This window comes from Melospiza melodia, chromosome 10 (genome assembly GCF_035770615.1).
Source record: "Melospiza melodia melodia isolate bMelMel2 chromosome 10, bMelMel2.pri, whole genome shotgun sequence".
Lineage (NCBI taxonomy): Eukaryota > Metazoa > Chordata > Aves > Passeriformes > Passerellidae > Melospiza > Melospiza melodia.
In genome coordinates this window covers 20288921-20316747 of record NC_086203.1, presented here as the reverse complement: position 1 = coordinate 20316747, position 27827 = coordinate 20288921, and the positions used below count along the sequence as shown (strand labels likewise).

At 45.0% G+C, this 27827-nt stretch overlaps 1 protein-coding gene across 1 annotated transcript; it reads left to right on the top strand.

The window, feature by feature from the left end:
• The first annotated feature begins 158 nt into the window (after positions 1-158).
• Positions 159-27441, top strand: ABTB1 (ankyrin repeat and BTB domain containing 1). Its single transcript, XM_063164778.1, has 12 exons — positions 159-305; positions 2009-2071; positions 3155-3210; positions 4239-4383; positions 6240-6399; positions 7284-7329; positions 8342-8458; positions 13007-13122; positions 18415-18513; positions 19090-19257; positions 22017-22217; positions 23974-27441. Exons 1-12 carry the CDS (start codon positions 250-252, stop codon positions 24178-24180), a joined length of 1434 nt encoding a protein of 477 aa, XP_063020848.1. The 5' UTR covers positions 159-249; the 3' UTR covers positions 24181-27441.
• The last annotated feature ends 386 nt before the right edge of the window (positions 27442-27827 follow it).

The window sequence follows — 27827 nt, the reverse complement described above, 5'->3', positions numbered from 1 at the left end:
GGCCGGCTCCCTTTCCCCGAGCTCCGGCCCGCGGGCCCGCACGCAGCGCGGCCGGCCGTTGTTCCTCCGGGGCGCAGGGGGCGCTGCGGGAGGGCCGGCGCCGGGCCGGGCGGGCGGAGCCGCTGCCGTGTTTACAGCGCCCGCCGTGCCCGCCCCGCCGCCGCTGCCCCTCGGCCCGGCCCGGCTCCGCGGCCGCTTTTCCGTTCTCTGCGTCAATGCGGCGCCGCCGCCCCGCGGCCTGGCCCGGCCATGGACACCAGCGACTTGTTCACCAGCTGCAAGAAGGGCGACGTGAGCCGCGTGCGGTGAGCCGGGCCGGGGAGCGGGTCCCTCGCACCCGCCGCTGCTTTAACCGCCCTGGTCCCCGGGGCGAGCGGGGCCGGGCCTGTCGGGGCGTGTTCACCTGAAGCTCGTCCCAGGCCTTCCCAGGGCGGCTGTCACAGTTTGTTTCTAGCACAGAAATGCCGCTTGTTTGCCCCCCGAGGAGCTGGATGTACAGCGGGGCTTTGCCGGGGTTAGGGTGGGGTGAGGTGTGCCCGGTTCCGGCAGGTGTCTGAGTGTCACACGGTCACTGCGTGCCCCTGGGTGTGGATGCTGCCGGTGGAAGTGTCCTTGCACAAGGCTCTTCTCCAGCTGCTCTTCTTTCCCGTTGGAAATGGTATTTGCGTTGGTAGGAAGCTGGATCCCTGGGACGCAATCGTCATGGAAATGTTTAGACGCTTTGTGCTGTAGGCTGCGGGAGTATGTTTGAGAAATATGGGGTACTGAAATTTCAGGTCAAGTTTCCTCGCTCATATCAGAGCAGCACAGCTTAACTGCAGTGATTTTGGATCAGGAGACAGATGGGCTTGTCTGCAGGGTGAATGCAAAGTTCAGAATTTACAACAAGCTTTTTTCCTGCATCTCATGATTTGAATCTAAAACTGTTCTTCATCCCTTTATCCTGTTTGATTCTTCCATCTCTTAATGTGTGATTTGCCAGATAATCAAAGCAACCTCTGTTTCAAGGTGCTGCTAGTAAAGGGTAAGTGTGCAGATAGATAAGGTTTGGAGAACCTTGTTATTTGTTGTGATTGTGTTAGTTTAAATCATTGGAAGCAGTAAATTCCAGGTTTACTGCAGAAGGAGGGATCTGAGAGATGGACTTACAGAGGTTTAAGATGACCTGTATAGAAGTAGTGGTGGAGAAATGAGAGTCTGAGAGTGCTGTCAGAGCAGGGGGACAAATTGACCACATAGGACTGAGCAGAAGGAGCTGAGTTGCTTGGTGTGCTGAACATGTTCAGAGGAACCTGACGTTTGAGACAACAAAGGTGGAGTGAGTGAAAGAGAGGACTCATGTGGTGGGTGATAAAAAACCAAAACTCAAGAAGGCTTGGTGAAGGCTGAGAGGGACTTTTACATGTGGCTCTTGCAGTACAGGCTCTAAGAAGAGCCAGGCTGTGCAGGAGATTGGTCTGCAAGGCAAAGTCTGGTTTCTAGAGGTGTAAGAGAGAGAGTGTTGGCAGTAGTGGATCCAGCCTAAACATGCAGGACAAGAAAGTGGCAGGATTTAAGAGCAGTCTGGAGTGCCACTGATGTTGTTTTTGTCAGGAAAAGCAACGAGCAGGAGGGGAGTCCAGCCTTGGCTTCATAAAATTGGCCACGTATTTGTAAGCACCCAGGCTGGGAGCATTGCTAGGGAATGTGAAGGTGCTGCAGAAGTACTCAGGCTTTTTTTGAGATTGCTGCCCTGTTAGAGATGCATTTGATCACCCTCTTTCCCCATGTGTACCACTTAAAATTGAAGGGAGCTCCAGGCCATGCTGTAGAACACCACTCTTTGGGTTGAAGATTTGGCTGATGCCCCTTCAGCCACAGCTGACAGTTCCCCAAGTCCAGTGCAAGATCCCGTCATACCTTTGGAAGTTACTCTATGAACTTGAAGTTACATCTTCTGAAAGAGGAGAATGTGACTGAGTGAATAGCTGCATGAAGTTATAACTTTGCTTTCTCCCTTTTTTTGCAGATACCTTCTTGAGCAGCGAGATGTGGAAATCAATGTCCGTGATAAGTGGGACAGTACACCCCTGTGAGTGCTGCAGCCTGGAGCACTGGCTGGGCGGGGGGTAGGGCCTCAGAGCTCCTTTACTCTTTCTGCATCAGCAGCCATGAGCACTGTTACAAAATGTCTCAGGTTCTGCTTTTTTGGAGCTTTGGCTATGTAGTTCTGCTTCTCTTCCCTGTGGGTGCTGTGCTAAATGTCTTTGTCTCCCAAATTGTCTGGGACTTGCTGTAGTGATGCTGACAAGTGGGGTTTTGTGGCCAAATTACCTGGATTAAACACTCTGCTCTTGGCTGGATGAGGCTTTTCCCTCATCAAAGTCTCTGGCATTCCAGCATGTCTTTTTGGGTGAAAGCTTGGCCTGGTGAAATGCCAGGTGACAATGGGATCACAGTATGTCTGGCAGTAGGTCATGAGGAAACCCCCTGGGGGTGCTGAGGGATGTGCTGTGAGCTGTTACCTCCCCACAATTCCAAAGGACATTTAGACATCTGCATTATATTTGGAGTACAGAATAACTTCCCAAAGTAAAGGTAGACTAACATTTGGCTGCTGCAGTGCATTTTACAGGATTCTTCTCTAATTTGTAGGATAATTTGAAGTCCCTGTGAAGGAGAATCATGAAAGGCTTAGACTGTGAAAGAGAAAACAAAACTCATTGAAGTAGAAGTTCTACTTTCAGGGGGTGGATTTGCTGTACACCCAGTGTGGGTGCTGTTCCCTCCTTGGCACAGCATGCAGCAGTCAGCCTGACAACAGAAGGAGCAGAGTGTTTTTGAGAATTCAGTGGACTGCTGAGTGCCCATGAAATGATCTCCATTAAAATGAGGGTGGATTTGGCAGCTGGTGGTGCAACAGAAGATGCTGAACCCAAACTGGGACCTTGAGCTCTCCTTGCAGTGCCTGGGATTGCTGGGAACAGATCCTGCTTAGTCTGTTGCTGGGATCAGGCTTCTGTGCTATTTGGTAGCAATTCCTCACTCCTATCAGGAGTCGTCTCCCAAGCTTCTCAGGGAGGCTCAGTGCTGTGATGTGTTTGTGGTGATGTGCCAAAACACTGAATTTTGCTTCCTACAGCATCTCTAATTTTCTTTCTATTGTTATTGTCAGGTATTACGCCTGTCTGTGTGGACATGAGGAGCTTGTACGTTATCTTCTAGCCAATGGTGAGCAAAGTGTCCTCCTGATAAGGATGCAGTATCTTCCTCTGGTCTGTTGGGATTGTATGTCCTTCTAGCTGTCCCCTGTGGAAACTTCTTCTGTTACAACCAACCATCTGATCAGTGATCTCAGGCTACAGAGGGAGCCCAGCACACACCTTTATGGTCGCTTTTGCAGGCCATTTGCTGCTTGAATTTGCTTCTTGAAATCACCTAAAATTTCTTGATTTGCTTGAAATCTTGAAAATGCACAGAAAGAAAGCTGTCTGTGATGGCTCAAGGCAGCATAACTTTCTGAAATCACAGCAGATGCTTTGTGAGGATGCAGTGGTGTGGGGAATATGCTGATCTAAGAGTTGTACTTCATAGGAAGGATTGTCTGTGTAAAACTTGCTTGTACTCTACTGATAGCCTGGCTTTGTAAGCAAGACTTAAAAGGGATTTTGCTAATCTCAAACAAAGCAAGACCAGTTCTTCAGGCCAAGTGCCTGCCAGTTGGGCTCTGAGCACCCAGATTCCCCTAGGCACTGGTAGTGTTCTGCCAGAGGAACCAGAGTGCAGAGTCACATCTCAAAAGGTTTGGTTTTCTACTTCATTCCCAGCATCTAAATCAACCACTTGTGTAATTCTAGATAGGAAAATGCAAGTGCCCTCCAAAATTCTAGCAGGTTCTAACCTAAAGAAGTTATACAAAGCCGAAATACTCACTAGGAGGAGTTATAAACAGTCCAAGAAATGATTGCACTCTGTTCAGGGAGATTTGGCTTCCCAGAACACTGCAGGAGCCCTGCTGAGAGGCTTTTGCACAGGTCAGTTTAAACAAGTCACGACTTCCTCAGAAAGGGATTTGCCTGTGGGAGAGCAGCTTTAGATCGTACACCTGTGAGGGAAGCTCAGTTTTTGTCAATACGCTTGTCAGCAGAGGGGACCACAGTGAATCATGTCAGCATACAGAAATCATACCTGTTTAGTGGCCATTTGGGGACACTGGAGAAGGATCTAACTGTGCCTGCTGGCCTGTGGCTGTTCAACAGGAGCAAAGTGTGAGGCGAACACTTTTGATGGGGAGCGCTGTTTGTATGGAGCTCTGAGTGACGCCATCCGCCGGCTGCTGAAGGAGTACAAGCAGATCACAGCCAAGTGCATGAGGAGGGACTACTATGATGTGTTCCTGCAGAGGTGAGGACATGGGCATGGGCAGAGCAGCCAGCAGCCTGCCTGAGCTCCTCTGCATGCTCCAGCTCTCTGTTCAGGCAGCTGAATGTAATGCAATACTGGCCAGGGTTGCCAGCTGCCATTGAAAGGCAGCTGAGCACTACCCTCTCTCGTTCCTGGGCATGTAGAGCTTCCTAGGGGATGTTCCTCTGTGCCCTAAGGGATGATCTCCAGGTGTGTGCATAGGCTCCAGTGAGTTGGGTACACACTTGAGTCCACAGAAAGCTGGTCTTTATAATGCAGAAGTTCTAAACTGTCATCCTTGACGGTCATCCTTGACTGTCAAATTAAAATCTGATCACTAAAACCACATCAACAATTTAGGATAGTATGTCAACTGAAATTAAAGTTTCAGGCCCGAAGGTACTATAGCTTGCAAGCTGAAATTTTCAACACTGATCAAATGTTTCTCATTTGTGAAACAGAGCACTTTAACAAGCCTCAAACTGATTCACAGTGACATTGTCCAGTTCTTTAGTTTTGATTATTAAAATTTGTTAAGATACTTCTGAAAATTGCCTGTCCCACATTGTACTAGAGCTTGAGTGGCAGACTAACTTGCTCAGAGTAGAGGAATAGTTGCAAGCTTTTCTTCTTGCTGTTTCTCTACCTTGGTAGCTCTGATGTTATTACAGACTTGCTGGTTGGTTTTTTTTTCCTTTTTATTTCCCACTGGACTGACTTACAAATGTTAAAACCTCCGGATTTTTTTTGTCTTTGAAAGTGGAGTGTTAATAAGTCCTAGAAAAATCTGACAATCTTGCCAGTACTACAGTGCCCTAATTTCTGAAGCTATAGGAAGCAAGGGAAGGAAGGAAACTCATTTATCTGAGTAAAATCAAATTCTGTGTTCAGGGAAGCAGATTTTTGCAGGGTGATTTATTACTGCCCTGGTGACTGTGGCTCAGATGTGCAGGGTTTAGCATACATGAAAGCCTAAATGTGCTGGTTTCTGCTTCTCATTCAAATAGAGCTTGTGTTAAAATTGAAACAAAGGGCAACAGTTGGGGGAAAAAGTAAAAACCCAATGCTTCTGTTTGGTTTGGGGCAAGACACTTAGAAGGAAAGGTGTGCTAGTGGCATTGAAGACCCTGACCACATCTCTGTATGTGACTCCACACCTTTCTGTGCACCAGTCCAGCTCTCTAGAAGGAGTATGATGCTTGATGACCACATGATTTAACCTTTTGAGGATGTTTGTGAGGATATATATGGAAGGACTGATGAGCATTAGAAAATGCTGGTGGTGGTTGCTGTAAACTGTAGAAGTAGCAGTTTTTTTTTTCCTTTTGAAGAACGAAGGTATGAGCATGCAGGCATAAACAAGCCTTCACCTCTGATGTGGTAATTGCCTGTATTTCATGCCTGTCACATCCTTCCTTCTTCTGAGGGTGGGGGACATCAAGTCTTCTCCTATTTGTTACATGGTTAAAGCATGCACACTGACAGTGCCCAGAGAGCAGGAAAGTTGCATCTTACTTTTTGAAAGCGTGTCATTTTGCAGGGCTTTTTTTTTTTTTTTACATCTGACAATTTAAAAGCCGTATTAACTTTAAAATCTTATGTTCAGATGTTCACCTAAGACAGGAAGATTTCATTCTGCAGTCTCCCTGTTGCCCTAACTTGTTTGAGTTATGGAAGGCAGTGGGACCCCACTCCTTGTGAAGCACCAGCCCCTGTGCTGGCCTTGCTGTTGGGCAGGAGAGACTGCAGTGCCCAATGTTCATTTAGCCCTAATTGTACCCTGCTCCCCACTAGCATTACTCCATTCTTTCCTTTTTCATCCTGCAATGAGTTTCCCTTGTGTCTGTTCCTCACAGGCTGCTGGAGCAGGGTTACCAGAGTGACATTGTTTTCATCGTCCATGGCAAATCCTTCTGTGCCCACCGCTGCATCCTCAGCGCCCGCAGCGCCTACTTTGCAGAGATGTTTGAGACCAAATGGAAGGGGAAAAACATGATAGTGTTGAAGCACCCACTGGTGAGCAAGGCTGTGCTTCCAGTTCTTTCTTTTGCTGTTCCAGCTGGGTGAGGAATGTGAGTTTGAGGGTTAACTTCCACAGTGAATAGCTCCTGGGGCTCAGAATGACCCTAGTTGTGGAGAGGGGCTTGTGGAGGCACTTTATGCAGTAAAATTGCATCTTTTTCAGATAACAAAAAGCTGCAGATTGCATATCTTCCCTTTGTTCCCTCTGTCATGGACTCAAACATATCTTAATTAATTGCAGTAGCATGTAGCTGTTACCATCTGCCAGCTGCATCATGACCCCTCTCTGGGATGGGTTGAGTGTGTCTAATTCCTGGTGGACAGGTGGTCTGTGGTGAAGACATCACCTCCATAATTGCCACTAATTGAGTCCCTTTTGTTGCCTGTCCAGCAAGAACTAAGTAGTCCATAAGTGCATTCCATCCATTAACCATCAATACTCTGGCACACATTTCTGTAACTTGACTCTGGCAGTGCAAATCCTCTTGTGACAAACATAATTCCAGTTTCTCAGAACACTGCTCTCCTCTCTCTTTGTACAAGAACGTCTTTCCTCTGGAATTAGGAAGATGTGGAAATGTTTATGATCAGTAAAAAGCTGGATTTTGCAGAACCTGTATTACAACTGTGTCTTTTGAGTTCCTCCATTAGTCAGGTCCTGTCCCCTGAGGTACCTGAGGGATTAGTATCAATTGAAACATTAAAGAGTTGTGTAAGCCAGGTGGAGTGGCAGCATTAGTTATGTGAGGAGCAAGTAAATCATCATGTGTGATTTCTTACTAAAGAGTGGTTTTTTCTTACTTGTTCAGGATCATGTTTCTAACTCATTGTTAAATCCATGGTGATTCCAAATGTAACTTTCTCTTGTTTTATTTTAGATTAACCCAGCAGCCTTTGGAGCTCTTCTGCAGTATCTATACACAGGTAAATGACCTTGCCCTCTGGTGTTTGTTTACATGGCTGGTGGGCAGCTGTCTGTGCCTCTGCACTGAGTGGCACAGCCTTGCACTCAGCAGTGTTTGGGTGCTTGAGTTGCCAACAAATCCTCTCTGCTGGCAGAAAGGGAAAATGTGAACAATCACGAGCTCTTCCAAGATGTTTGTACCTTTTGCCAGTTGTTGTCCTGCCAGTAATTACACAGTCAATTAAAACCAAAATCAGCTTAGGTTGGTTGATTGAATGGATTTGGAGACTGTATTTTTGACTTAAGGAAGAAAAATGTGTCATCTGGTGTAACAGCCTCATAAGGTGGTGAAAAGCCAGTTTCCCATATAGGACATTTTCAGTTTGGCAGACCTGAGCAGTGTGTGCTGAATGTTTTGACTACTTTCTAGTATTTTTTTGAACAGAAGTTGATCCTAAACCTTCTATGAAAATACCCAGTGTTGTATTGTAGGCATGCTAAGTGCTGAACTGTCTCAGGCCAGGAGGTGGTGCCAGAAATTAACATTGTCTTCAAGGTTCTTCTTTTCCAATACAGCGTGTTCAGAAATGTCCCTTGCCACATTTTCAGTGATTGTGAAAGATCCTGGGAAGAAAACTTGTGAGCCTAAAGTCTATTCTTACCCAAAGCCAGATATTCAATAGTGGCAGTCCTGCCTGCTGCTGTTGTGTTGCTGAATTTTGATTTTCTGAGGGAATTAGACATGTTTTGTATAGCCTGTTTGGTCTTTGGACTCTTGAATGAAGCTATTAGGGTAAACCCTGGAGAGTGGAAATGTGAGTTAAATGCCAAACTGTTATTGATTTGAGTGGTGGGTGGTGGTGGAGTACCAAGTCTTAGCTTCTGGGACTGAGTTGTAAGTGGATGCTGAAAAGTGGGGCAGTGTATCTAATTACTAAATTTCTGTGCTGTGAAGTCTTTCATCCTTATTTTTGCCATTTTTACACCTAAATCCTGTGGATTAAGTGAGCTGACTGCATTTCTTCTTGCCAGGTCGTCTGGATATCGATGTAGAATATGTCAGTGATTGCAAGAGGTTGGCCAAGCAGTGTCGGCTGCAGGACCTCATTGATGATTTGGAGACCAAATGTAAAAAAGTCTATGAATTTGGTAAGCATTTGACTTGCTGTTGTCTCTGCTGTGCCTGTGTGCCCTTCCACGGAGAAACAGCAAAGTGTGATGGTGGATGTTTCATGGTGTCCTTGGGGCTTCTGGAAAATGATGCTGTTGTGGGATTTTCACATTTGCATGACAGTTTTCAGTCATGGCCCTTCTGTAGGGTAGCTCTAGTAGTTTTTGACACATGCATGTTTAATTTATATTGAATGCTTTCCTTATAGTAGGAAAAAAAAGCATTCAATATAATTTGAATATAGAGAAAGGAATATGAAAGCAGGATTTTGCCATGGTTGCCAGACATTCAATTGACCATAGTGGAACATATATTGGGAAGTGCCTTCCAACATGGAATTTATTTAAATCCCCAGAAAGATAAAATATATACAGTTAGAGGTAATTTTCTGCATTTATCTGACCCCTTACCAAAGTAAAATATTTGATAATTGGCCCAAAAAGGGTGCAGAGGGAGATAGAACTCTTTTTTAAAAGCAAAGTATTTCTGAAAGCATGTGTATATTAGTAACACATGGATGTGCCAAGCCTTAAGTGAAGCAATCCTCTATTTAAGGACTTTTTGTTATCCAAAGCTTATTTCATGAAGACCAGCAGTTGGAGTTGATCATTCATCTCCTTAGCTGGAGCTAATGCACACGTGAAGAGCAATCAGAGCAGCACAAGTGCTGTTAGTCACGAAGCAGAAAAAATTACTGGATAACAAAACCTTCAGGCTGAAAGCTGCTGATTCGCATTCCGTGCTCTGAGTTAACTTCTTTACTTTGATCAAGTTATTTTTTTTTCTGAGAAGAGACTCCGTTCTAAAGTTTAGAGGCAATAGCATCTTCTTCCCTCATCTAAAAGGCAGGGGTGTAGCTGTTCCACCTTTTCCTTTTGAACACGAGTTTTATTCATTCAGCCTCCTGAAGCTGCAGGACATAATTGATAGAATACTTCTGGCTCAAGAAATTCCTCATTTGCAAATCACATGGAAGATATTACCATGTGCAGGTCTCCCTTTACACATATGCAGTAGTTTGGAGGTGGTGGGGTACAAGATTACCATGCTACAGCTGTTCCCATGTAGAGCAGGGTGCTAGTCCTTAAGGAAGCTGTGTCACAGGTCTGACTTCTGCATTGTAAACACAAATGTAAACATGGACCCAGAGAGATTAGAAATGCATTTCTTGGTATCTACAAAAACTTTAAGGTATCAGTTTGTATTAAGTAAGTGGCAGAAAAGGGGAGTGGTGAATGAATATAAAATAAAAGCTACTCAGAAATCAGGTAACAAAATTATTTTGTGTCATCTTTTGATCTCAAAGTAATTCAGTAAGATGCCATAGGTCTGTTTTTTTCTTTTTATCTTTTTCTCCCAGGGTCTAGCTGAGACATTCCATTACATTAATTTATTTAAAATCTCATATTATATTGTGGAAGGAAAAGAAGGTGCTTAAATCTATGAACTGCAAAAAAGCTGATTTCTTGGTGGGTTTTCAGATGGAAAGTAATGAAGTAAAGTTTCAGGTTAGTTGGAAGTTTTAAATAAAAGCACCACTTGGAAATACAATGACACTGGACAAATAATTTAACTTCTTTGTTCTTTGGGGAGGGACTAGTTTTTCAATTTTGAGGCCTGACAGAAGACTATCAGTGGGTGGTTTAAAGCACTGATGGAAGTTCTAGTCTTGATTTTTATTTATGACAGGTTGGATTCAAACAAATAGAACAACTGTTAAAAGTTTGTTTCTTAAATCTCATGTGGAAGCCAGGAAAACTTGATTCTGGAAAAATCTTAGATCACATCATGTCTGGCACTTGACAAAGCGTGTCTGTTTCATTGAGTGTTTTAGAAACCTGTTCCAAGTGCGTGCTGGGGAACAGACATCTGATTCAGGTTTGCAGAGCAGGGTCATGTATTGCATCTGTATTATGAAGTTGAAACAAGAAAACAAGATGAACTCAAGCCTCTGCAGCTCCACTGCATAATTGCGGTGTCTGCAATCTCATTATCTAGAGTTAATCAGTATTTCAAAAGCACTTACTATCTTGGCATGCACAGGCAGTAGTACAGGAAGAGGATGACCCAGTGCCTTCTGTTGCACCTGAGATAGATTTGGGTGTGAATGCTTGCCTATTTTCCCCTGTGTGTATATTGTGGCTATAAAAGGAAAAATTATTGCAGTGTTTGGAAGAGCTCGGTTTGTCCAGATTAAGCCATAATCCTTCCTGTAAAAATGCATCTATTAAAAAATAAATATTCTGCAGTTACTTCAGCAAGTTTTGGCTCAAAAAGGATGAGAGCAAGGTTTGAGATGCTTACCATTGTAGAAAAGACATTGGATATTCAGAATCTGTGGTTATAGCTAATTATGCCATAGGGAAGAAGATGCATCCGAGTGTGAACATTTTGAAAGTTTTGGGAGTTTAGTGTGGTTTATTTGTGGCTCTTATGTTTTGTGGTACATTGGCTCAATTTAACCAGAAGACTGCAAAAAAATATTGAGCAGGAAACCAAGGCAGCTGATTCATTTTTAGGTGATGCTCAGTGCTGTACAGCTGTGCTAGACTGGGAAGAAATCCGGTCTGAATCTCAACAGTTTGGTTATTCCCTTCAGCTCCTTGCATTGTTTATGTTGCCTTTTTCAGACACTGTTCCATTCTTGTATTCCTCTATCATGGTCCCTGCTCCTTGCTGGCAGCCAGCAACTTACTCCTATTTCACAACTTTGAATTTTGTTGTCTCTGTTAGGAAAGATTTCTGAGTGATACCAAAAAGCTGTGCCCTTGATTTGAGATGCAGTGTCTGAATAGATTCGCTTCTCAGAAAAATCACTGTTCTTTTGTGTCACTGGGAAAGTTCACAGATGCTCTGTGGATCCCAAGAGAAGGGCTCTTTGCCTTGACTTAAAACTTGCTGAGTCCATTAGCACTTACAGAGCCTGACCTGGTGACTGTTACAATAAGTACTACAGAAATACAAATGTTTCTCTCTACCATGAAGAATTTCTAATTGCAAAGTAAGGAATTTCCTTCTCTCATACTGTTGTGTAAGTGATCAGGGCTTTTTGAGAAAATGCACTCAGTCTGGTTTGTATTGGTGCCAGGCCTCCTCTTAGCTTATTTACCCTGGAAGTCGTCTATCTGAGGGTAGCATTTTGTGCTAATAGGGCAGCCTGTCTCCTTGCTGGTGAGCTTTGTGTGTAACCATCATGGTACCTGACTATTTTGTACTGGTAGATTATCCTTCCCTTTCCAGCAGTCTTTCTGGGATATGCAGCCTATGGAGAGGCACAGTGGTGGCATATTTGAAGGGTGCAGCAGTGATGTGGAGGAGGGGGTGGAGATCTTGTTTTGTGGCACATCGTGGTCTCGTTTCGCCCACGACCCAATGGAGTCATCTGATGGAGCTCATGTAATGCTGTGCGAAATGTCAGGAGAAATGAGGTCTCAAGGTGGCGTGATTCACCTGTGAGGGGTTTTAATGTGGTGAATCATACCTGTCAGAAATTCTTCTGAATGCTTTGGAGTTAACTCTGTGTCACTCTGGCTCCCAACAGTATCTTAAGGCTTCCTCACCACAACTTTGCATTTTCCAGTGGTGTGCTATCTTTTTTCACATGCTTCCTTGTATGCCAGGGACTCTTGAATGTCTTACGTGCTCCAGTCCTCACCCCAAACCTTGCTGACCTGGGAACAAACCTCAGGTGGTGGAACAAAGTAGCCAGAACAAGAGAGACTGTGCCAAGCATGGCATCATATCATAGTGGGTCTGCTTTGGGCTGCCTCTTGTTTGAAGTTAGGGTTGGCTTCTATGAGCTCCACAACAATTTTGGTCATAGCAAGACCTCTAAAGTATGATCATGTATTTTGCTTTCCCTTTAATGAGCTGTTCTATTGTGATGGCTGATAAGACAAGATGGGAAGACACACTAGGTCTGAAAAAAGCAATGAAATTGCTGTTTTGGAATGGTTTGTTTGAGCTCTTTGGTGGTAGTGGTGCTTAGGTCAGGCACATGCAGGAGTCTGGGTACTTTGGGGTCTTTGTGCCTTGGGGATCATGGATGTAGAATAGAGGACAGACTCATACCTACTGAATTTACTGGCTAAACAAGAATAAACCCCTTTGTTCCTTGCAGTGAAGTCAGGATGGCGCAGCTGAAGTGGGAGCCAGTGAAAGCACGTGTCAGAGCAGAAAGGCATGGAAGCAGATTAGTTTTAAAAACTCCCTGGCATGGGCTTTACCCTAGGTGACACTGTCAGCTCTAGGAGTAGTTGGGGAAGGCAGTGTGTGAGTGGCCTCTACAGGGATCAGGGCAGCCTGATCCATGGTCCTTAACTGTAATTGATGACATGGATTCCAAGGAGCAAGTTGGGCTGAGGGCTGCTGAATGTGTGTGTGCATAGAAGAGTTGTGTGTGTTTTGCAGTAAAAGCTGAACAGCAATAATACTGGTTTTCCTGGCACGTCTTTTATCTAAATGAGAGAGAATTTTTGTAGAGGAATTCAGGAATCTCTGCTCTTTTGTTTTTTTGCTTCTTGCAGTCTCTTCCAAGCCAGGGACCTGTGTGAAAGTGCTGACCATTGAGCCCACAGGTAACTGCCGGCTGCAGGAAGATCTGGCTCTCCTGGCAGACTGCGCCCTGCCAGCTGAACTGCGGGTAGGGAGCACTTCTACTCCTCCTGGGCTCTCTGGGGCTGGGATGTCTGCTCTCTTGTGTCCAGTCACATCTTTGCTGTACAGACTTTAGTGCTGGCGTGTTTCCTGGTGCTCCAAGTGCTGAAAGGCTTTTATCACTTGGAAGTGCTGTAAAATTGTGTAATGAGGCTGTCGGTGCTGGTCTTTCCCCTTGGATGTTTCCCCCAGCAGGGATCTTGGTAAAAAAAAGCCTTTCCATGTGGTTGGTGGGGATTTCCCCATTGAATACAATGGGACATGCCCCCCAGCTCTTCTCTTTGCCATCCTTCTTGAGAATTAGGAATGTTGTAGCAGCAGGCATTGGTACCCAAAGAGAGACGTAGGTGAAGGATGGCTTACTGGGCTTGCTTGCTAGGAACTGACACACTGCAATGGAGAAATGCTTCCAAATCCTGAAAATATTTCCAGCAGAAATGTGAGACCCTCTGAAGAGAATTTAATTGACTGGCAGTAGATATGCTTTTCCCAACTATGCCCCCAGGTTGATGATGACTGTGTTAAAATACGTATTTTTATTTTAACACAGTCATCATCAACCTGGGGGCATAGTTGGGAAAAATCCATATTATTAATTAGGATCACATATGTGGATCTTCCTCCCGTTTTCAGAACAGGATAACTGTTAGTTATCTTCACTCTTTCTGCATCTGGTGCTTTCTGTAATATTAGCAGATTGATTTTGGTCTTACGTATGTCCTTTTTGTGTCCTCTTTTTTTATACCAACCACTGTATTTAATAATGTGGACTCATTTTAAGTGGCTGCTGTGCCCAGAGGTTGTATGACTGAGTAATACAGCAAAGGTTTATTGCCTTTTCTCTTTCTGTCCCCTGCCAAATACACCTGCCTGGTGCAGAGTGTGTGTGTCTGTGTGTGTACATAGATAAGGTTTCTTACATTCATAAGCCAACATGTTTTGTGCTGGCTGTTTTCAGATATATTTCACTATAGAGGGAGTTTTTATTCTCCATCAAGTTTACAACTACCAGTTCAGAAATCTTTCCTGTGTAACCTGCCTTCTCCAAATAACTGTACATTTTTTTGTAACTTAATATGTTTTCAGGCTTTAAAGGGAGGTGGTACTATGAGTAAGCTTCAGATTACCTCCCCAGGAACTAAAAAAAAGGATCATGGACCCCAAAATAGTGACATTTACATATATTTTAAGTCGCTTCACAAATAAAAAGAATACTTACTGTTTGATTGCTTGATTCCAGACCTTGATGGCATACTCCTATTAAGCTGTTCTTCTAGAGGTAGAAACACTTTCCTTCTTAATTCTTTCATGTAGAATAGGAGCTGTAAGGAAAGGGGGAAATTGGAATGGTGTAATCATCTGACAGTGCTGTGAGTTGTGAGCTGTGGTGTTCTTGCTGTGTTCATAGATTGGAATGAAGGCAGCATTAGAGTTATTACAGCTGTACAAGTGAAGAGGCTGTGGGCATGCTTACCTGCTCACTAGGGAATTTGTGTGCCATGCACATGTGTGGGTGCTTTGTTTAAGCCTGAAAAAAATTCTAAAAGATTCCCATTTTTCTCTCTCTAGGTACTTTTTGTTTGTTCCTTTTTGTTTGCCATTTATCTCTTATTCTAATGTTTTCAAATTGTTAAATTCTATGAATTGGGCATCTTTGTTCTGGGACAGAGGCATTGCACATCCTCATTCTTGCAGGGTTTGCTGCCATTCATGGAATGGGATACAAACTATGTAACCTAAAATGTCAGGAACAAGTGAGTAGTCGCACACAGACATCTGTGTTTTGAGGAGAAGCAAACATTATTTTTTTTCCAGCCTATGCAGAACAAAATAGATATTTGTATTCTGGATAAAAGCTTGCATTTCCAGAATTTGGCAAGAAACATTTTGAGCTGCTGCATGTCATGCAATGCCATATTACATGAAATGGGAATGTATTCAGCTTTCTGTTTCAGTATAAACAAATAATTTGCATGTAATGTCTTTGATACTTGGATGATGTATGAAACTTTGTGCATTTCAATTTCATGGTTAGTGGTATCTTGCACAACTAAAAAAAATAATGAATGTTTGATATCCAGTTACAGCTCATTATTATTTTCGAGACTGAGAACTATCTATTCTTTGAAATCTCAAACCCATTTATAATTCTGGTACCTTGTTTCTCTTTCCTGTTTGTGCTTGAAAGCCTTTTTTTTCCCCAATGTCTCCTCTTACAAATGTAGTTGTTGTCCCTGCTTTGTTTTAAAGTAGTAATGGCCAGGATTTCTCTGTCCACAACAGCTGCTTCCTCAGTTTGTTGCAATAAAATTTAGCAGTGACAGATTTAAGTGTAATACCATGAAAAGCCAGGCAACTGTAAAAAACCATGTGGCTTCCCACTGTCTGCCTGGTTCTTCATGTCTGCCAGGTGACCTCTGAGTTACAGACTCCAGGGTTTCCTTGGAACTGTTTTCCAGTTACCTTTTAACCGAGATCTTATGTTCCAAACCAAGATGAAATCAGACTTAAAGGATCAGAGTTTGCCATGAAATAAATACTGTTCTTTCCATCCATATTGACACGTGGTGTGGCTGCAAAAAAGAGACCATTTGCCATTTTGGGGTAAAACTAGATCTTGTCATGCATAGGAAGAACAGTTTGAAACAAGTAGATGAGTTCATCTTGTCTGTCTGCACCTGTGTACTGTGCTTATCCAAGGCAGTGACTCGTGTGCTTTGCTTTGCCCGTTTGGCAGAGGCAGATGAACTGAAATATTTACAACATGTTTCCAATTTAGGGTTTTTTTTGTATCCAATCCACTTGCATCTGGTTGTGAGCCGCTAATCTCTTAGATCACCAACCCCTGTATTTTGTGTTGTAATTTATTTACAATTTTCTTGCTGAGGTAATCTGGCCAAGGTACAAATTGCTGCCACTGATTGGTTTTCTATGTTTTTGCCTCCAGCAACATTTCTATTTAAGCTCTAATAGGAAATTTGCAGCAGCAAAGACTTGGTCTTCCATGTGTGATGGTGGAGAGTATTCAGAGTATTTCTATATGGTGATTGAGTTATTGTGAATGTGTTTGGACCTTGCAGGCTGGACTGTGTTGTGATCCTTGGGCAGAATACTTGACTTTGGCAGCTGTGCTTTGCCTGGACAGAGGCCCATGAAGGAGGTTGTATGAATAGGGGTGGTGGGAGGAATAAGCCAATTTTCTGCAGGAAGATCCTGGAAAGGAGAGTAGATTCCTCAAGCATGAGAAGGGAGGAGAGTAGAAGTAGTAGAGACTTAAAAGGGGAAATTCTGCAAAACCACTTGATGCTGAACAGGAGAAACAAAGACGTGAACCTGCTTTTGTAGTAGGAATTGAAAACAACCTTGTAAACCTGAGCAGCAGAGTGGGGACCAGGCAAGGCTACAAGCAGGAAATTGAGCCCAGAGAAATTTATAATTCAGGAGATAAACTCTGAGACAAATAAAACTCCCATATCCATTCCAGAGGGATGGACTTATTTTAGAGATTTACCTTTGGGCAATGAAAGGAGAGCAAAGAAAGGATACACATAGGAGATGTGGCATTTATCTCAATTAAAATTCCTATGCCACAGAGTGTCATCTTGTCAAAGTTTGTTTCTAGGTTTGCTTTACCTGTGATGTGCCTGCAAATCTGTAGCCTTCAGATATCTATCAGAATTTGTAGCAGAGGACATGGAAGCTGTGGCATAGGGTGGGGAGAGCAGCAAGGCAGACAGAGCAGGCAGTTCCATCATGATACTGGAGTTTGTAACACACTGCCACAGAGCCAGGCTGCAGATCCCCAGGCCATGGAAAAGAACCAAAGCCTTGAAATATGAGACATGGATAACAGTAAAATAGCAGCCTGGGGAATCTACAAATGGGACAACTTCATCTCATTTTGATGAGGTGCTGCCCTTTGTATTGCAGCTGTTGCCCTTTGTATTGCAGCTATATGAAAAAGAGGTGATAGATCTGGTGGGCAACATTCCTTGAATTGCTGCATCTCTTCTGGAACAGGAGTTGCCCAGTGGAGCAGGACTGCAGGAGAGAGGTGCTATGGAGAGCCAGCATTACTGCAACAGCCTTGTGCATGATTTACATCACTGGGCTTCTCTTGTGATCAGGAACCAGAAGCTGCCAAGTGTTGCTATGGACAAAGAACATGGTGGATGGGTCCAGATTGCCATGGTCAGTGGTGGTGTGAGCTTTTGCCAGCTTGGTGCCTTGCCACATCCAAAAATGTGTTTTGTGAGAAATCTCACTGAGCCTGGCTGAGAGCTCCCACCCAGTGTGTTCCAGTCTGTGTCTTTGTTCAGCTCAGCAGGGTGGAGGCATCTGGCTCCTCAGTGGAGCTGGAAGCCCTGTTGGAGGCAGGTGGCTTGGAAATGGACAGTCTGCTGTTGTGAGTCCAGTCTTTATTGTCAGGCCAGGGCTTTCCTGGGTGCAAACTTGGGATGAAAGACAGCAGGAATAAGCTGCTTATCCTAGGTACCTCAGGCACATGTTTATGGAAGGCAAGAACCAGGGGAAACTTTTGTTTTCAGAGATTGTCTTGGCTACATGACTGTGAATATAAACATTTTTTTTTTGCAATTGAATTACGCTGTATATAGAATAAGGTGAAAGGGAAAATATTTGGAAGTGTCACTTTAAAATAACATAAGGCAAACAGGCTTTTTTTTTGGTGTGTGCTGTCATTGTTGGCATGTGGGATTGGGTGGAGGTGTGTTGTTAAAATAATTCACTTGAGTATTAATACTGCAACAACATTATCTTTGGCTGCAAATCAAATAAAAAAAAATCTAAAATGTGCTCTAGCAATGTTGGATTATTCAAATGAGGCAATAATTGTAGCCAAACCATTTCAAGCTGGTGTATACATGGATGTAATCTATATGTTATTACATGTACCCAGTAAAAGGCTGGCCCTAAGCTCCAGTATGCTTATGATACCTGCTGCATGAAGTAAACTTCACCTCCACCTGGTTATCTGCCTTGTTAGATGGCAGAGAAACACTTTCCAAAGGTGTATGGAGAGTCAGGAAATTGCCATGGATAAAGGAGGCAGCTGTAACTTGTACCAGGAATATCTCTGAGAAGCAGTGGAGTTCTTCATTTCCTGACATTGGAATCTGTGTTCAGAGCATCTCTGGTGCTCTGCACTGTGCTGAGGGAATGGACATTTTCTGGGAAAACATAGGAGTCTGAACTTGGGACCCTGAGTGTGTCTAAAGCAGGAATATTAAAGGAAGGGTTTTCTGGTGTCTGTTCCCAGGTTGGTTTTGGGGAGTTGCCCTTTGACAGCACTGACAACTTCAACAGCTGTCCTGACGTGTGTTTCCGTGTGGAAGATTACAACTTCTTGTGCCATAAGGTATGTGCTTGTGCTGTATTTCCTTCTCCTCCCTTTTTGCCATGAAGCTAGTCTGCTTGTGTCCCCCACTCCTTCTGTGCTGGATACACTCTGCAGAAGCAGCTTTGATTCAGCTGGAAAACTGCATTAAAACATTTAACAAAGCAGCAGAGCCTGCCTTTCTTGCAGAGGTGTGGAGATAAATTTATAAATTCAGCTATGGCATTCACAGCTGCAGAATCTGCTGCTGCTGGCTTATGAGTTCAGTGTCTGGAGAGAGGAATGTCTGATCTGCAGATGAACAGCAGTAAGAATGAATTTTGAGATCCAACCTCAACTCAAGGTCCTGCTCTTGTGCCATGCTAATTTAGAATCTCTTGAGTTCACCATTTGTATTTGTGGTTCTGAGGGTAGGCATGGATAAAATAAGATCTAAAAAAATATTGAAGATACAGCTTCAGAATGTAGGGAAAGTCAAAGTTTCAGAGTCTGAACTTCTGAAATACCTTTGAGCTGCTCCTACGGCTGGTTGGTAGTGCCCTTTGGTTTGGTGCAGTGAGCAAGGTGTCAGTGTTTTGGTTTTTCATTCCTCTCCAGGCATTTTTCTGTGGTCGCAGTGATTATTTCAAAGCTCTTCTTGAAGATCATTTCAGTGAGAGTGAGGAGCTACAGACACAGCCCAGCATCCCTGTGGTGACTCTGCACAACATCTCAGAAGACATCTTCATCCGGGTCCTCTACTACATCTACAGTGATGATACAGAGGTGAGCCATTGGTCCTTCCTTCAGTGCTGGTGAGCTCTGAGGTGTTTTCAGCAATGTTTTTCTAAATCTGGAGCAAGGTGTGTGTGTATATTCCTAAATTTTACTGACTACTCTGCTACTTCACTTTTGTCTCAGGAATCCACATACTGGGGTATGCTGTTAGCCAGGCAGGGTTGTAGTTAATGTGCATGATGTTCAGGAAGCAAGTCATAGTCTTTTGTCCCACAATAGAAATCTGGAAATTAGGTTGCATGCTGTTTATTGCCATGATAAATAGAGGATCTTTGCAGCTTTCCCTCTTGGGCTCTGTGGAAAGATGAGGGAAGCATCTGCCGGTAGATGGCAGATTGAACACATTTGGAGATCTGGATAGGTTGAGAGATTCTACTTATTTACTCTTGGCAAATAACCATACTCATAGCTGACTTTTCCATTTGTAGCAAGTCATTATTTCTTCTGTTATTTATTATTGGAGTGAGCAAAGGTTCCACTGTGAGACCAGTTCCTTGCTGTGCTCAGTATTGCAGGCAGTAACAAAACAGCCCTAACCCACTTTTCAGCCTAATGGAAGATGCAGCAAATGCCAGTGTTTAATTAGCTTCCTGCTTTGGTTTTGTGGCAAATGCTTTCAGCAGGCCTCTCTACAAGATCCCAGAACACATTCTGGCATCAGGGCAGTGACTGGAGATGCTGCTGCACCTGCCAGTGTCACTTCCCCCAAGCAGTGTTTGTGCTCTGGGTTAGGTGCCACATGCAGAGAGTGCATACAGCTGTGACCTTGTTTCTGCTGATCTGTTCACCTGTGGGTAGCAGTGAGGAGAGATGTTTGGCAGGCAGCAAGAGCAGGATTGATACTGGTATGCCAGAGAGCTGATTCTTCAAGGGCAGGCAGAGAGGGAAAGAAGCTGCTTGAAGATCTCCTGACCTTGTTCCCTTGCACTGCAGCCTGACCTTGTTCCTTTGCATGTCTCCAGTCTGCCTGCCCTCCTCGTGATGACTCACAGGAAGGATGTTTCCCAAGCAGCTATTCCTTTCCAAGGGGTGCCTCAGCTGCTCTGTCTGGGCTTGGGTCAGGAGGACAGACCAACAACAATGTGTAGGAGTTAAAAGGATTTTACTCACATTTTCATGTGCAGAATGGTGCATGACTTGGGTTTCAAACCAAGCAGCCAAGATGTGAGCTTCTGCAGAGAGTTCACCTGTCATGAGAAACTACCAGAAAAAATGGTTAGGAAGACAGGAATATAGCTCAAGTTCCACATTTACATGTGGAGTGTTCTCCCTGGCCTGTGTTTCTCCAGCCAAGTATCAGCACTCTCAATTCTGTGTTTTTCTTTGCAAAGGATTTATGGTGTCTCTCTGCCATGCAGTAGTGACAGTGTTTGCAGTTGTGGGGAAGGGGACCTATAGGGTTCCAGGCACAAAGACAAGTTGCTGATGAGAATACTTGTGTAGGCTCCAGGGCAGTTCTTGGAGGAACATTTGCCAGGTTTGTCCTTGATGAAGCAGTTGGGAGCTGTAGCCATCAATACTACTGGTTGAAACACTTCCAACTCCTGAGGTTTCCACAGCTTATGAGGGGACAAAGCAGCACTTGATTAATAATCCCAAGGGCTTTGTTACTCCATGTGCATACACAGCCCTCGTGGCATGGCTCTCCTGCATATTGCATTCTTCTGCCCAGCTGCTGCAGGGTGTTACACAGCTGGGTCACTTGCTGGGAGCTGTCTCTCCAAACACAGGTGCACACAGCTGTGGGGGAAGAAAAAATCAGTTGTTTGCAGTTGTCAGAGTGAAAACCACACATGTAGATGTGCACAGCAGTGTGCTTGCTGCTCACTGGGTATCAGGAGAGTGGACCAGGCTGCACCAGTTATCATTCCTCCATCCAGACCAGAGTGGCTTTGTCTCTAAATGCAAGGGCCCTTGCCTCCTCCACAGCCAGGGCGTGCAGTGTCCTGCAGATCCACTGTTAAAATGGATGTGGGTAAGTGAGCTCTTTGCAGTTCACATCAGCAGGAACAGAGAGAACTCTTGTTCCAGGTTAGTGACAAAAATAGGATTTGCCCGGCCAAGGGGAAGAGACTGAGTGAAGCTGGAGATGGTGTCTCCAACTTTTTCTACAGGGTTTTTTAAATCCTCAGATCACTTCCAAGTATCCAAGAGGGAAATGGGAAGGTGGTTCTCTTGCTCAAGAGGCTTAAAATGTTAAAGGCTGCTCACAACAGTGTAAGTTTTTTCATCCATTAATTTAGTCCATTCTGAACGCATGTTAGAGCTCTACTAGTATTTGAAGTGCAGAATATGTTCTTATCCATCTGGGCCTCACCTACAGTTTGTGTTCAGTTTTCTGTCCTTGAGTGTACCCCCCATGCCAGGGATGTGCTGGTTCTTAAGAAAATTTGGCATATTTTTCACAAAATGTGAGTCCAGCAGTATAAAATGAGAGGGAAAATGTGGGGACAAGGTTCTTTGTCCTGCCAGCCTCTTCTGTTTGTCTCTTGGAAGTATGTCTGGTAAAAGTGACCCACCACTGTCACACTGAACATTTTTTAGCAGCCAGGTGCACTCGGATGTTTCAGCATTGCCTTGGGGTTACCTGCAGCATGAGAAACTCTCTGCTTGCACTCTAAATTCCTCTGTGGTAACTGAGTGGGAGATGCAGGCTGAAGGAGCTCCAGTAATGGCCAAACAGCTCCTTAGTTTGGCAGTGAGAGGCAGCATGCTGGGGACTGGCAGTAACTCCCCTGTCACTGCAGCTGTCCCCAGAGAACGCCTACGACGTGCTGTGTGTGGCTGACATGTACCTGCTGCCCGGGCTCAAGCGCCTCTGCGGCAGGACCCTGGCACAGATCCTCGACGAGGACAACATCATCAGCATCTGGAGGATTGCAAAGCTCTTCCAGCTGACCAGACTGGAGGACCAGTGCACTGAGTACATGGCCAAGATCATTGAGAAGGTACTGAAACACTCCCCGTGGCAGATACACCTGTGTCTGTGTGTCTGAGCCGTAGAGACAACAGGTTGAATGGTTGTACTTTGGTCTGTAGTTAATGGTTGTCCTCTCTGGGTTAATGTGCTTCCAGGAAATGAGCAGCAGTTAAACAAGGCACATGGTGAGTTAGGGCAGAGGAGGAAGAGTGTGGCAGTACCTGATGTCACCACAATAAGCCAGATTTTGGTCCCTGGCTAGCACATCCCTGTGGAATATGGGTTGAAAAAGTTGCCCAAAAAGCTTTGCAGGTACCAGGAGCAGGTGATTTTCACTGAACTTTCAGCCACTGTGCCCAAGTAGCCATGGTGTTGCCTGAATACACCAGCTGCAGCCTGGAGAAGCCAAAGGGGTGAGTAGGAGAGCTCTATGCAGGAAATAGAGTTTCTCCTTTGTTTTTCAGTGTTTGCTGGGGAAATTCTTCCTGGCATAATGCTCTAAATAGGAAAAATCAATGTAAACTCTAATCTCCTGCAGGATGACAAATCAAATAGTAGGGGTTTGCTCAGTGGATAATTTGCTGATGATCAACAAGAAGTAATGAATTTAACACAGAAGTTTTCTTTATGGGGCTCAATTTAAGTGTTATCCTGAGTGCTTATAGTTTAGACTCAGGACTCGTGGAGAAAGTTACCATATGGAGGATAAACTAGAACCTATGAAGGGTTTTTATGCTGAGACATCTTTATAAATGGCTTGTGCAGTTCACATGGGAATGTAACATTTTCACCTGCAGCTCCAAAGGTGTGAAATTATTTTTGGTGTGAGAAAACAACGAAGGAAATGGTTCTGGGGCTGTTACTTTGTTCAGTGTATAGCTTGGGAATGGCATCAGCATGTACCCAGATTCTGGGTTCTGAAAAGGGATTTAAACAATGTTGAATATCCCAAGTAGTGATCAGGAGAGGGCTTTGCTTGTGTGTTCCTCATTCTCTAGCTCGAGTGGGAGTCCTTGAACTTAGCACTGGCAGGGTTTCTTCTTAAGGGTGTTGGCACAGACAGAGCCACCCCAGCTGATGTTCAGACATCAGTGGTTGCCAGCATCCTGTGGAGATGCACTGATGGCAGCAGGGAGAGATTTTGGCAGTGTGGTAGCAGATCAGAGCTCAGCAACCTGCTGTGCCCAGGCACAGTTCAGCAGCACAGACAGATGGAAGCTGCCTCTCACCCCTCAGCTCTCCACACATTCCTGGGGAACCTGGTGCAGAATCATTCATGGGTGACCCAATTCTGTCAGGTTGAGTGCAGAGCAGAGCAGCTGCCTTGCTGGTGGTGATGGGCCTGAGTCAAGGGAGAACTGTAACATGTGGCTCCCAGTCCTGAATTGGGCAGAAGCATCCACTGGCTTCTGTGCTAGAAGACATTGCCCAGGTGTCTGACAGCATCTCCTGGTTCCTGCTGGGGAGCCTTTTTGGGGGGAATATTGTGTATGTGCATGTGCCTCAATATCAGAACCAGGGATGCTCAGTTAGAGGGTATTACAGGACAGTGTTGCAGGTGCAGATTGCCTTCAGCTGAGACTGTTTATTGTTGGAGCATTACTGTCTCCTTTGGATGGATGGCAGGATGCATCTCCAAGTGGAGGATTTGGGTCTCCGTGTATCCCAGCTTTCCTTTCTTTTCTGTGGGATCCTTTAACAGTGTGAGACCTTTATCCCAACCCTTTGCATCTCTTTACCTGTCCTCTTGTATTCCTAATGGTTCTCTTGTCCTTCTGGTGCAGCTGGTGGAGCTGGAGGAGTTTGCAGCTGCTGTGAAGGAGAACGCAGAGGCCGTGGAGGAGCGGCAAGAGACTGACTCCATCCCCCTGGTCGATGACATCCGCTTCCACATCACCAGCAACGTGCAGACTTACAGTGCCATTGAGGAAGCCAACCAGAAACTTGAAGCTCTAGAGAACCTCCTGGCCAGCATAGGGCTCGAGTGCTGATGTGTGCAAACCCTGCCTGTCATATGCAGCCTGCACAGCCCTCACTGCGTTGGCTCGGAGTGCAAGAACATCTGAGTCTGAATGTCCCACTCCCATTCTTTGTCCTCCTTCCCATCCACCTTCAGGCATGGTTTCTTTTTAATTTATTTGTGTCTGGACATTTGCATTTCTGGTTTGTGTTTGGTTTTACTTTGTTTTTTTTTGTTTCTCCTTTCAGAAGTAACTCCCAAAGCTCAGCCTAAGTCAGTAGCTGCTCCTTTGTACAATACACTGTGGAGAGGAGACTGTGAGCTGTTGGGAATGGTGAAGGAGCTGTTCTGGGGACTTCCTACTGCCTGGGGTTAGAACCCATCCCATTCTGTGGTTCAATACAACACACTTCTGAAACTGGCTTATGCCAGCAGCAGAGGAAGAAAACTGGATTAAAGTCTTAATAAGTATATGGGAAAGGAGGTCAGCACTGTCACTGTCAGTATTATAGGACTGGCAGAACTGGGCAGTGCTTCCCTAATGGGACAGAGAGGTACTTGGCTATGTGGAAGGCACTGTCTTCACCTGCTATTTTAGTACTTAGATGGAAAAAAACAACAAAAAAAAAGTGATTTCCAGGTCTTCCCTAGCTTTTCATTGCTTTGAAGTGCTCAGAATTTAAAAGCTTTGCTTTCTGAACAAGCATCTTTGGGAATACAGTAGAGACCAGAATCCTTCCATTCTTAGAAAGCAGTAGCTTTCAATGCACAAAAGAAGGAAGAGCAGAGCTCTTAAAGAGGGAATGGAAACACCTTCTTCTTGGAAACAGCACTTTTCCCTTTATTTTTGTCCACTGTGGTAGGGCAAGGCTGACTTGCTGGTGGGTCTGGGAAGAGAGGTCACTGGAAATCTCTTTCAAGGAAAGGGCTCTTTTGGGGCTCTCATAGGGCTGCTGTCCCACTCTGTGACCTTCTGGCTTTGCTCAGCCTTGAGCCTCGTAGCTTCATTGTTCTCCAGGAAATTCACTGTCTGTACCTATGAATGTTTTTGAATCTGTATTTTGCAGTAGGTCATGTTATCTCATGTTGTCTGACTGGATTCTTAATGAGGGCAATGGTGTTCCCTGTCCTTGGCACTAATCAGGTGCCAAGCAGGTGATAACCCTGCATAGCCTTGCCTTGCCAGATAGGCTGCCCTTGGAGCTGTGCATCTCTGGAATGGTGTTGGGAGAGTCTCCAGGGTGCAGGCTGGGTGTACCTTCCCATGCTGTGCTTTGGAGGGAAGGAGAAGCAGCATTGAGTGAAGCACAGGCACTGGGCTGCTGTGACCACCTCATACAATCATTTTGGTCAATTCCTGAGCCAGGAGCTTGAAAAACCTGTGCCAGAGGTGCTTTTATTATGTGATGTGGGAGCTGGGCAAGGATCCCCTGCAGCTTTGGGGTGTTGTTTTCTGTAATGGTGGGGGTGCCTCTCATGGCTAAGGGGTTAGGAGACTTGCTTCAGGTGTGGATGTATTGGGAGGATGGGTTTTTCTTTGCTAATCTCACCAGGTGAGAGACTGATACCCCACAGCAAGTGAGAGTGGGGCTGCAGCCTCTGGCTGCTCCTCTCCTGCACTGAAGCTGTTGGCAGGTGCATGGGCAGGCTCTGGGCACCACCTGCACTAGGCAGGCTGCACTCAGTTGTGAGGAGGGGACTCTGGACAAAGTCTGGAAAGCCAGGCTTTGGCAAAATCATGTGTCACGATTGAGTTGCACTTAAGCTGTGGATAGAGCTGGGGTGGGGGGAGCAGGGATGAGGTTCATGGATATGATTGAACCCCAGATGCTTGTGCACTTTGTCATCTGGGTTTAAGTGGTGTCTCTTGCAGATCAGGTCTCTGGGGTAGGGGATGGTGGTGGCAGAGCTATCAAGCAGTGTGGGCTTCAATTCTGTTTTAAAACCCTTGAGAAGAAGTGCAAGGAGTTGTTGTGGTGTGCTTTCGGCAGTCATATGAGGGTGAGGATGGACGATGTGTCCCTCCACAGGAGTGGTTGCTGTATGGAAGCAGGAAGTAGCAGGAGTGTGCTTCTGTTTGGGAAGTGACATGGAGAGGAGCTGTGCATTTCCTGTGTGATTTGTGGAATGTACCTCCATGTCCACCTCTAAGCTCAGTGTGTCTTTGACAGGACCACCAAAGAGCCCAGCACAACTGATGAAGATATCCCCATGGACTTGGGGAGGGCGAAGGGCTATCAAGGAAGCTTTAATATGAAGTCCCATATATTTTGGAGAAAGAAGGGTGAAAGGAGAACTGCTTGTTTTCTTGCTGAGTGGAGTGTCAGGCTCATGAAAATCTGCTACAGAAACCAGCAGCTTAACTCAGTTGGTTCAGTTCCCCTATGTTTCTCCTCTGTATATGGCTGAAGATAACACTGAACATAAGCAGGATGTTTAGTTTATCATATCTCTTCTCCTCCTTCAGCAGAAATTCTGCTTCTGACATCTTAGCAGTTGGCTTTGCACAGCAGTGGTTGTGACAGCCCGTGGGGCTTGCACAGAGCCACCAGAGAACAGGACGTGGCCTTTGCCTTCTGCTCGTACTGAGCGAGATGCAGGAGCAGGGTTATCAAGGAATGTGCTAATGCTTTTCTCTGCAGATGCCTCAGCTGCTAAAGCAAATGGACACTGGCAGTGGGCAAAGCAGGAGGAAGGCAGAGGGGGAGCAGCAGTGCTGGGAAGCATTTTCCATATGGCTGCTCTTGAATAATTCCATTCCTGCCTCCCTAAGTGTGGAGCGAGTGAGGCTGCAGTTGTACGTGTGGGAGAAAAGGTCAGCCTGGCCTTTTGATCTGCCTCCCCAGCAGTGCAAGTCCACGTGGGCTTCCAGGCAAATGCCTCATCTGTCTGTGTGCACTTAGTGGTCACATCTGTGAGGCCTGTCAGATTGTCCAATTACTCGGGATCCTTTAACTCCCCCCCATCCCTTTTGGCAAAATAGGGCTATCCAAAAGCATGCATAAGCAGATGGTCAGCATGCAGGCAAGCTCTCTAATTAAGATGAGCCAGGACAAATCTTAGATTTGAATTCACTTTATTCTTGCTACAAATAATTTTATCACAAAATAAAAACCTTCTGATTTTTCTTCTGTTGCCAGTGTCCTTTCTGTGTTTTGTTGCCTCTGTCCTTTTTATTTACTACTACCCACTTGCTGAATCAAGAAGATTGTAAAATTTACTGGAGCGAGGTTATATTTAAGAAGAAATGTGTAAGCACGTGTGCAGCAATAAAATAGTCTATTTCACTATATCTGCTCTGGCTGTGGTGTCTTTGTTACTGACTGACAACATCAGCATGGGTTTTGTTTTGAAAGGGCTCTGTGGGCTCCTTCATTTTCCCTTACCCAGGCCAAGGACTGGCTCTGCACTCTGTGGCTCCCAAGCAGTGTGTACAGTCCTGATAGAACAGGTGAGTAAAGCACTAACTCATTTTTACTGTCTCCTTTTTCCAAGGATTTTTCCCCTTCTTTAGCAGCACCATGGCACAGGCTTGGTCACTGCCATGGTTGTTGTCAGGGAGGTGATGTTTGTCTCAGAAAATTGCTGTGGGCTGTTGCTAACAGATAAGTTGTCTTTCCCTTTTTCTTGCCACCTCGTGCCCCTGTCATTGATGGCTGTCTGTTGAATGCAAGGATG

What these genes read in the sequence shown, in the direction of transcription:
- ABTB1 (XM_063164778.1), top strand. Translation starts at nt 250, where the DNA reads ATGGACACCAGCGACTTGTTCACCAGCTGCAAGAAGGGCGACGTGAGC. An exon ending in TATGATGTGTTCCTGCAGAG is followed by an intron (nt 4,384 to 6,239) that starts GTGAGGACATGG and finishes TGTTCCTCACAG; the next exon opens with GCTGCTGGAGCAGGGTTACC. An exon ending in TGGCCAAGATCATTGAGAAG is followed by an intron (nt 22,218 to 23,973) that starts GTACTGAAACAC and finishes CTTCTGGTGCAG; the next exon opens with CTGGTGGAGCTGGAGGAGTT.